Source organism: Salvelinus sp. IW2-2015, linkage group LG14, assembly GCF_002910315.2.
Source record: "Salvelinus sp. IW2-2015 linkage group LG14, ASM291031v2, whole genome shotgun sequence".
Classification (NCBI taxonomy): domain Eukaryota; kingdom Metazoa; phylum Chordata; class Actinopteri; order Salmoniformes; family Salmonidae; genus Salvelinus; species Salvelinus sp. IW2-2015.
This window is the reverse complement of record NC_036854.1, coordinates 13,891,964-13,902,789: the sequence shown is the minus strand read 5'-3', so window position 1 is coordinate 13,902,789 and position 10,826 is coordinate 13,891,964. Positions and strand designations below refer to the sequence as shown.

Below are 10,826 nucleotides of genomic sequence, written 5' to 3'. Positions count from 1 at the left end.
AAAAAAACATCCAGATCGACTCCAGTATTCAGGACTTACAGAAAAGTATGGTTTACAGCTAAGATGATAAAGGAGGGATATACAGGGCGGCCAAGTATCAGGCTCTGCTATTCTATTGTTTTTCTTCTCAAATCACAGCCTTTATCTGAATGAAAGAGAGTGTGATAGCAGAGTCTGGTCTGGTCATACTCTGGCTCCTCTTATTCATCACACCACTCTCCTCTGAGAGCCCTTGGAAGCGTTAATGTGAGGCAGATATCTGGCAGAGGGATGAGAGCATGTCATGGCTCCACAAACACAGAGGCTGGCGCAAGCCTCTCCTCTCTCCTCTCCCCACCAGGCAAGATAGCCAAGAGCCACCAGAGGGGACCTCTGGCATGGAATCTCTGTCTGAAATTGGGTTTATTGTGGTATCAATTACATTGAAGACATAACTGAGAGGCCGAAAAATATACGAGACAACACCCTCTAGTGCCTGTTTCTCGGTCCAAATTAAAATAATTTCAAGACCCAGTCAAAATCTCTCGATGGCTTAAGTAATAATTGCTGTCTGAAGAATGACGTGCAAAATGAATGTCCAACGTATGAACACAAATGTAGAAACTCCATTGTTCATGATAATGAGTTGTCAGTTACAACGGTAGAGGTGGGACAGTGAATTCATCATTGGGTTTGAGAAAAAAATTAACTTTCAATCGTTATGTATAGGTTCAGAACATTTGTGAAACAGCACAGTTAAAAATATACCGCAAATAGAAAACAACACTGGATGGTCTTCAGAGATAGATGGGAGGGGTTGAGGGTAATTGAAGGATTGGATTCAAAACAATCAAAAGATAACTAATGTAAAATACTCTGTGTCCGATCTAATTTACCTACTTGCCAAATAAGCAGGTTTGAGAAAGACATAGGACCTTAAATATACAGTGCATTCGGAAAGTATTCAGAACCCTTCACTTTTTCCACATTTTGCTACGTTACAGCCTTATTCTAAAATTGATTAAATTGTGTTTTTCCTCATCAATCTACACACAATAGCCCATAATGACAAAGCAGAAACACGTGTATTTTTTTTTTTGCAAATGTAGAAATATATAKAAAACTGAAATAGCACATTTACATAAGTATTCAGACCCTTTACACAGTACTTTGTTGAAGCACCTTTGGCAGCAATTACAGCAACGAGTCTTCTTGGGTATGATGATACAAGCTTGACACACCTGTATTTGGGGAGTTTCACCCATTCTTCTCTGCAGATCCTCTCAAACTCTGTCAGGTTGGATGGGGAGCATCGCTGCACAGATATTTTCAGGTCTCTACAGAGATGTTCGATCAGGTTCAAGTCTGGGCCCTGGCTGGGCCACTCAAGGACATTCAGAGACTTGTCCAGAAGCCACTCCTGCATTGTGTTGGCTGTGTGCTTAGGGTCAATGTCCTGTTGGAAGGTGAACCTTCACCCCAGTCTGAGGTCCTGAGCCCTCTGGAGCAGTGTTTCATCAAGGATCTCTCTGTACTTTGCTCCGTTCATCTTTGCCTCAATCCTGACTAGTCTCCCAGTTCCTGCCGCTGAAAAACATCACCCCAGCATGATGCTGCCACCACCATGCTTCACCGTAGGGATGTTGCCAGGTTTCCTTCAGATGTGAGACTTGGCATTCAGGCCAAAGAGTTCAATCTTGGTTTCATCAGACCAGAGAATCTTGTTTCTCATGATCTGATAGTCCTTTAGGTGCCTTTTGGAAAACTCCAAGTGGGCTGTCATGTGCCTTTTACTGAGGAGTGGCTTCCGTCTGGCCACCCTACCATGATTGGTGGAGTGCTGCAGAGATGGCAGTCCTTCTGGAAGGTTCTCCCATCTCCACAGAGGAACTCTGGAGTTCTGTCAGAATGACCATTGGGTTCTTGGTCACCTCCCTGACCAAGGCCCTTCTCCCCTGATTGCTCAGTTTGGCCGGGCGGCCATCTCTAGGAAGAATCTTGGTGGTTCCAAACTTCTTCCATTTAAGAATGATGGAGGCCACTGTGTTCTTGGGGACCTTCAATGCTGCAGACATGTTTTGGTACCCTTCCCCAGGTGTGTGCTTTGACACAATCCTGTCTCGGAGCTCTACGGACAATTCCGTTGACCTCGTGGCTTGGTTTTTGCTCTGACATGCACTGTCAACTGTGGGACCTTATATAGACAGGTGTGTGCCTTTCCAAATCATGTCCAATCAATTGAATTTACCCCAGGTGGACTCCAATCAATTTGTAGAAACATCTCAAGGATTATCAATGCAAACAGGATGCACCTGAGCTCAATTTCAAGGCTCATAGCAAAGGGTCTGAATACTTATGTAAATAAGGTATTTCMGTTTTTTATTTTTAATACATTTTCAAAAATGTCTTAAAAACATGTTTTCGCTTTGTCATTATAGGGTATTGTCTGTAGATGGATTTTATTTTTTWAATAKATTTTAGAATAAGGCTGTAACGTAACAGAATGTGGAAAAGGTCAAGGGGTCTGAATACTTTCCGAATGCACTGTATGCCTAACATAACTACAACTTTGTTTGATTTTTAACAAGGGATAATATACATGCAGGAAAACCACAGTGAATCCAGGTGAAAGCTATGATCCCTTATTGATGTCACTTGTTAAATCCACTTCAATCAGTGTAGATGAAGGGGAGGAAACAGGTTAAAGAATGATTTTTAAGCCTTGAGACATGGATTGGGTATGTGTGCCATTCAGTGGGTGAATAGGCAAGACAAAAAGTTCCTTTGAACGGGCTATAGTAGTGGGTGCCAGGCACATTGGTTTGTGTCAACAACTGCAATGCTGATGGGTTATTCTCGCTCAACAGTTTCCCGTGTGTATCAAGAATGGTCCACCACCCAAAGGACATCCAGCCAACATGGGCCAGCAACCCTGTGAAAAGCTTTTGACACCTTGTAGAGTCCATGCCCAGACGAATTGAGGCTGTTATGAGGGCAAAAGGGGGGAGTGCAACTCAATATTAGGAAGGTGTTCTTAATGTTTTTTTATACTCACTATATAGAGTTTATCAAACCAATCCAGAATAATATATGTTTTAAATGCAATAAGTCATAAGGATATCACTCTCCCCACAAAAGGTTCCCACAAAGTTAACATTAGCATAAGCATGTCTGTCTTATCCCACATTTGAATCAGATTTCACATTATAATTCCTGGTCTTCTTTTTGCTTCAGGGTTATATTCGAATGCTAGCAACATAATGAGCACAAAAAGTACAATATGCTTTTTATATCCTGAATCAGACATTCATTTCTTTCACTCTAAGATGACAGTTTACAGATGTGCATGTGGGCCTCATCCCCATAGGCCTATCAGGGGCTGTGTACCAGTGAGGGAATTCATAGACAGACTTGATGAAAGATAAGAGGCCAAATATATTCTACATTGGCTGGAGGCCGCAGACTAGACCATCAACCCTTTTAATGCCAGGGCTTGTCTGATATATCGTATAAATATACGTCTACAATGAGAACTATGTGTGTAGTTAGGAACTAATGTCTCCATTTCAGCTATTTTATTTTATGTATTTGTGTGTCGTACCTCAAAAGTAGTAGTATCACTAATGCTCAAAGGAGGCCCTTTGTGTGTATGGAAATATCGTTCCATATTGTTTTCCATATACTTTATGACCAGCAGTAATGTTGAGAAGGAACCAGGACCTAGTAGGCCTACCGTCTATCTACTCTATCTGTTTGTTCACAGAAACATTTTGAACTTTGAGTGTGAGCAATATTTTCCCTCAGAATGTTGGCAAACACACTCTGTATGATCAGAGTTTTTGCTTTAAGGTCATTCTACCACATTTAGCACCATGAGAGAAGACTCCAAGTTTGAGCAKCACCAACTACATAACATTGAATAACTGAAACATCTTGAGTGCAGCATGAACTTGAAAAGGAAACTTGGACCAGTATAGTATAGTGTACATTCACCACAGATGTTTGGACTGGGCCTAATACATCACTGTTGGGTTTATTTTAACTAGACATGCCTCCTAAACTGGTTTACCCAGCATCTCAACACTTATTTTGAGAATAATTTATTGTATTGACCATGTACAATGTCATCTCTAACATAATTATAGATGCAAATATGYGTCAGGATGAGGTCAAGAATAAAGAAACAACATTTTGCTTCGCAAATGGGGTCTATGAAAGACACATTTACAACTGTTTAAATAATCCTCAAAAGTAAATGTGAATTATTGTTAATTTTAAAGAATGGTTCTTGGAATTAGATTAGTTTTTTAAAATTTTCCAGATTAATTTGAACTAAATAGTATTAATACACCATAATATTTTGATTGGACCAAACATAGATGTGTGTGTATGCATGATGTAATGATGGTTGTGGAAAATAGGTCATAAGAGAGGAAACAGATGGATATTACCACTGGCAAATTTTTGATGGCATCTGGCTCCTATGATGTTCCCTATAAACGTATATGAATCTCAGTAGTTTTCAAATGCTTTGTGCACTAATACCCACCATAAAAAAGTACAATTACAAAAACAAATGGTAAAAATCCTAATCCGCCTCCACAAGTTTATCACAGTCTGCACTGTAGTTAGTTCAAATCTCGGTAGAGATAAAAACAGCCAAAAGGCTTACCTTGTCCAAACCGGCCTGTTTTATGGATCTCGAAGGCTCCTTTGTAGCCAAGCATCCTGCAGACCACGTCGCCGTCCTTCTTGTCCCAGACGTCATCACACACCGTTCCCCAGCGTCTCTCGTGGAACACCTCCACTCTCCCCTCGTGAGGGCCTGATCCATTCACCAGCCTCACCAGTGTCTCATCCACTAAAATCGCACGCACGCACGCACACACACACACACACACACACACACACACACACACACACACACACACACACACACACACACACACAGCAGGGGAGAGAGACATGGATGGTGGTTTGAAAGGGGAAGCTGGTCATGGGCCAAACAAACCCCTAGCCACAGACCACTGATCAGATTGAGGTGGCTTGACTCAGTGTATTAACCTCAAAGATGGATCATAGAGTGCATTTCTGTAAAGTCAACTAAATTATAGTAATATTCAGAGGACACCGGCAAGTTGATTTGCTGTTGATTTCCCAACCAGGTAAGTGAAGTCATACTTTTTGGATTAGTTTGTTCAAAACACTGMTTGTACATTTCATGTAGACAAAAACAATCCTTCAGGTATGGAGGAACAAGCCAAACATCTTTCTAACTTTATTTAATGTAAATTATTTTTCCATAACCGGGAAAATAAAACAAAACACTTGAACACATCTTTAGGAAATGCTTTCCATGAAGCTTGTTTGTTCAAAGGGGTTTGCTATTAGGGGTAATTACTGCCTCCATACTTGGTGACCTCCATAACTGCAGTTATAAAGAGTTTGGAGTGACATTTGTGGTCTTGTCGGGGCAGGAGAAGGTGTTGAAAACAATTAGTACCTCTCATTGGAAGATTAACTCTGACCGAACTAGCCTTTATTGACCTTTTCAGGAGATGGATAACCTGGGGCTCCAATGGCTGAACATGAATCTGGAGGACAGACTCGAGAAGAGCACAGGAACAAGGTCAGGAATTAGGTCAGAGAATGTTGTCACAAGAAATAGAGATGCAGGGACCGGATATTAGCCATATCATCAAGTGAAAATATTACAGTTTGTCAAAATAAACTTTAATTTACTAAATGTGTTTGTCAGCTTTTTGGTTAGGCATACGCAATCTGTGCTCTACCCTGGACTGTATGTGCCTCTGTTTCATATGCAAGACCTCAACTCCCAGAGATGGCCATCACAGGGACCAGTCTATGTGATATCGTAACTGTGCTGAGGCCATCTCCTCCATCTCAGGTCACCTCCGCTGTGTGTGTTGATGCTAGACGTTCTGCTTTGTTTAAAGAGGTTCTCTGTGTATTGTGGTGTGTGTGTGTGTGTGTGTGTGTTGTGTGTGTGTGTGTGTGTGGTGTTGTGTGTGTTGTGTGTGTGTGTGTGTGTGTGGGTGTGTGTGTGTGGTGTGTGTGTGTGTGTGTGTTGTGTGTGTGTGTGTGTGTGTGTGTGTGTGTGTGTTCCCACAAGACAGCAGGCGTCTCTTTCCCCCAGCACACACTGTGGGAGGCTGATCCGAGGGACCTCCCGTCCACCATCATGTTTGGGAAGATTTAGTAAGAATAGGAAGGAGAGAAAATGCTATTTCTAGCCAGGATGTCATATTACAGCTCCCCTGCACATGAAGCCTAGTCCTGTAATGAAGCCTAGTCCTGTAATCCTGCAACAAAATACCTAATGAAAAACATGTTGCAGCCAGATTTGGACCTACCTTCACGCCAGCATGAGGCTTGGTTTGTTCAAATCATTTTAGGAGTTCAGACAGAAACTTAAGTTAAGTTAATCACACATCCAACAGAAAACCTCTTAGCAGACTTCTCCTGAGAGAGACTCATGCACAGTATAATACAGGGCCTATTAAAGTCCAGCTAATTGATAAGATGAAAACCAATACTTCCCATTTCTACCACCACACTCATGACATCTCTCTGTAGTTTCACAACTGAAGTATTTGTTCTAGAAAAAGAGTTGTTTAGTCTTATGGGAGAAAACACTAAAAGCAGTGCTGTCAATACCTTTTAAAAGTGGGCACGTTTCCAACTGTGCCTTTGGCGATTGGAGCACTCGCCCACTTTGCTATACTTTACATCATCAAAACTACAATTTGAACTAGGCTTTTCATTATTAAAATACACTGGGGGGAGAATTATATCTGACTTGAATTTAGCATGTATGAGCAACATAATTAGAACAAAAACAATAACCGATTAAAGAACAAAAATGGCTACACTGACCTATAAAACTGGCAGTCAACCAAACGTTATACCTTCCTCTACTCTTAGGGGAGAGGAAGAGAGTGAATCTGAATCTTAGTGCAACAGCTTACAACATCTGGACCCTTTGCAACAACATTTCTGGACTAATGGACTAAGACAATGCTGTGCATTTTGGGGCGTGTGTGTGTGCAGGTCTAAGTGCACATGTGAGTGTGTATATGTTCACAACTTCAGGTTGTTCATGTGTAAATGCACCTCCCATTGGAAGATTAACTCTGACTCAACTAGCCTTTATTGACCTTTTCAGGAGATGAATAGCCTGGGGCTCCAATTGCTGAACATGAATCTGGAGGATAGACTCGAGAAGAGCACAGGAACATCTTGTTAATGTGTTGCAGATGCTGCAGCCTGAGCTCCGCTCTACTCTTAGCCTGAGACATGCAGCCAATCTGGCAGACTGAAACCATGTGTCTGCTGCAGATATGTAGGCATAACTTTACTCTGGTAATGGCTCAGGAAACTTCAATCTGTCCAGTGAGACGCAGACCCAGGTTATCTCTGATAGGGGTGTGATGGGGCTAGGCCAGAGCCATGGTGGTATTAGCAGGGTAACTAACATGGCATAGTGGATGAGGATCTGTGTGCAGTAGGTAGCAGAACCGACATGGAGAAGCCCACGCTCTTATAAACGGCTAATTCAGCACAATGGTGCATAGGTCTACTTGACTATGAGGTCAGATTGATTTAGCCTACAGAGCCAAATTAGAGATACACGTACTTACTGTAGTATCACTAAAACGTAACAGTCGTACAGCTGTAAGTGAATCATGAAATACTTCCTTTAGGGAAATGGGAAATGAGAAATAGAATTGAGTGCACTTTAGAGGGCCATGTTACACTGTTACAGAGAGACATTTATGACTATGTGCTGCAGTAGAGGAAAGCCTCCCCTATCCGTTAGTGGAATTAGGTCCGAGAATGCTGTCACAAGAAATAGAGATGCAGGGACAGGATATTAGCCATATCATCAAGTGAAATGATTACCAAGATAAACTGTCTAGCTATAGCCTGCTGCAGAACAAGGACAATATAACAAATAATCTCCCATGTTGACTTTGTCTACTTGTACAAGCATTTACTCTATAATGTATCTSTGCTTGACATCTGTACGTCTGAATACAAACACCACTACATCTCTCTGGCTTGCATTGACTAAATGTGTTTGTCAGTTCTTTGGTTAGGCAAACACAATCCGTGTTCTACCCTGGACTGTAGGTGCCCCTGCTCACGGTCCCTAAGGGACTTTCATATGCAAGACCTCACCTCCCAGAGATGGCCATCACAGGGGCCAGTCTATGTGATATCGTAACTGTGCTGAGGCCATCTCCTCCATCTCAGGTCACCTCCGCTGTGTGTGTTGATGCTAGACTGTGTTCTGCCTTGTTTAAAGAGGGTTCTGGGTGGGTATTGTCGTTATCCTCGTGTGTGTGTGTGTGTGTGTGTGTGTGTGTGTGTGTGTGTGTGTGTGTGTGTGTGTGTCGTGGTGTGTGGTTGTGTGTTGTGTTGTGTGTGCGCGTGTGGAGGCTCTCTTTTCCCCCAGCATACACAATGGGAGGCTGATCCGGGGGCCTCCTGTTCACCACACTCAAAAAATGTGGGGTTCAACAAGGGTTCTTCTATGAACCTTAGGGTTCCTGGCACTGAAAATYCCCCCCAAAAGGTTCTTCCAAGAAGCCCATATGAGGTGGGGTTCATCGAGGAACCTCCTTAGTTGGTGGGGGTTCTTACAGGAACCTAACTGCCCAACTGAAACATTTGGATTTGAATTTGAAAGGACAGCAGGTGCCGGCACTTAACTGAAAAATATAAAGATCTCCTCAATTTAAGGTAAGGTTTGTTTCTTGTATTATCTACATTTATATTGTTTTATGATGATACCATCTATCTTTTCATATTGTGCAAATCTTTCTTAAACAGAAAAAGGACACAATTCAATGGATATCAATCAACAGAGAGGTAATAATATGTAGGCCATAAGAATATGTTGAAGGCTAGCTGTTTTGGGTGAAGATGATTGAACTGCTCACTTTTGTGTCTTTGTCTGCAGGTATACAGACAAGGAGGCACACAAAGGTACAGTACCAGTCAAAAGTTTGGACACACCTACTCATTCAAGGGGTTTTTCTTTATTTTTACTATTTTCTAGAATAATAGTGAAGACATCAAACTATGAATAACACATATGGAATCATGTAGTAACCAAAAAAAGTGTTAAAAAAATCAAAATATATTTTAGATTTTAGATTCTTCAAAGTAGCCACCCTTTTCCTTGATGACAGCTCTGCACACTCTTGGTATTCTCTCAACCAGCTTCACCTGGAATGCTTTTCCAACAGTCTTGAAGGAGTTCCCACATATGCTGAACACTTGTTGGCTGCTTTTCCTTCACTCTGCAGTCCAACTCATCCCAAACCATCTCGATTGGGTTGAGGTCGGGTGATTGTGGAGGCGAGATCATCTGATGCAGCACTCCATCACTCTCCTTCTTGGTCAAATAGCCCTTACACAGCCTGGAGGTGTGTTGGGTCATTATCCTGTTGAAAAACAAATGATAGTCCCACTAAGCACAAAGCAGATAGGATGGCGTATCBCTGCAGAATGCTGTGGTAGCCATGCTGGTTAAGTGTGCCTTGAGTTCTAAATAAATCATACAGTGTCACCAGCAAAGCAACTCCACACCATCACACCTCCTCCTCCATGCTTCACGTTGGTAATCACACATACGGAGCTCATCCATTCACCTACTCCGCGTCTCACAAAGACACAGCGGTTGGAAACCAAAAATCGCAKATTTTGACTCATCAGACCAAAGGACAGATTTCCACCGGTCTAATGTCCATTGCTCYTATTTCTTGGCCCAAACAAGTCTCTTCTAACTCTGGCTCTTCCTTTCCTGTGGRGGTCCTCATGAGAGCCAGTTTCATCATAGTGCCTGATGGTTTTTGTGACTGCACTTGAAGAAACTTTCAAAGTTCTTGAAATGTTCCGGATTGACTGACCTTCATGTCTTAAAGTAATGATGGACTCTCGTTTCTCTTTGCTTATTTGAGCTGTTCTTGCCATAATATGGACTTGGTCTTTTACCAAATAGGGCTATCTTCTGTATACCTCCCCTACCTTGTCACAACACAACTGATTGGCTCAAACGCATTAAGAAGGAAAGAAATTCCACAAATTAACAAGGCACACCTGTTAATTGAAATGCATTCCAGGTGACTATCTCATGAAGCTGTTTGAGAGAATGCCAAGAGTGTGCAAAGCTATCACGTTTCAGGAGAAGAACCAGATGCAGACAGTGTCGAAGTAACAAAAGTTTATTACGAGAACAGGGGGCAGGAAAAACGACATGTCAAGGGCAGGCAGAGGTCAATAATCCAGGGTGGTGTGACAAGGTACAGGCCGAATGGTAAAAACCGGGAAAACAAGAAAAAGACAGGAGCAAGTGGAAAACCGCTGATAGGCTTGACAAATAAAACTAACTGGCAACAGACAAACAGAGAACCCAGGTARAAATACACTGGGGATAATGGGGAAGATGGGTGACACATGGAGGGGGGTGTTGACAAGCACAAAGACAGGTGAAACAGATCAGGGTGTGACAAATGCAAAGGGTAGCTATTTTGAAGAATCTATATTCTATATCTATATCTATAAAATATATTTTGAATTGTTTAACACTTTTTTGGTTACTACATGACTCCATATGTGTTATTTCATAGTTTTGTAAAGTAAAACCCTTGAATGAGTAGGTGTGTCCAAACTTTTGACTGGTACTGTATGTCCATTAGTATTGGTATGTTATGCAGATCACATGTACCATCCTCTTCCCTTACCTCTTCAATGAAAATCACATAGGTCTCAACATTATGGACAAGGTATGTGTATGAAAACCATAATCAAAAGTTTTT

The 10,826-nt window shown here is 41.8% G+C and overlaps 1 protein-coding gene across 4 annotated transcripts in view; it reads right to left on the bottom strand.

The window, feature by feature from the left end:
- LOC111973451 (scavenger receptor class A member 5) overlaps window positions 1-10,826 on the bottom strand; it is a 44,678-nt gene that overhangs the window by 3,174 nt on the left and 30,678 nt on the right. For 2 of the 4 annotated variants that reach the window (XM_024000816.2, XM_024000815.2), the window contains exon 8: window positions 4,652-4,840. In XM_024000816.2, the coding sequence (XP_023856584.1) occupies window positions 4,652-4,840 (189 nt within the window). Of the gene's footprint in view, window positions 1-4,651; window positions 4,841-9,024; window positions 9,453-10,826 lie in introns of those variants that run through there. The other 2 variants (XM_070446538.1, XM_070446539.1) reach the window with 2 other exon arrangements.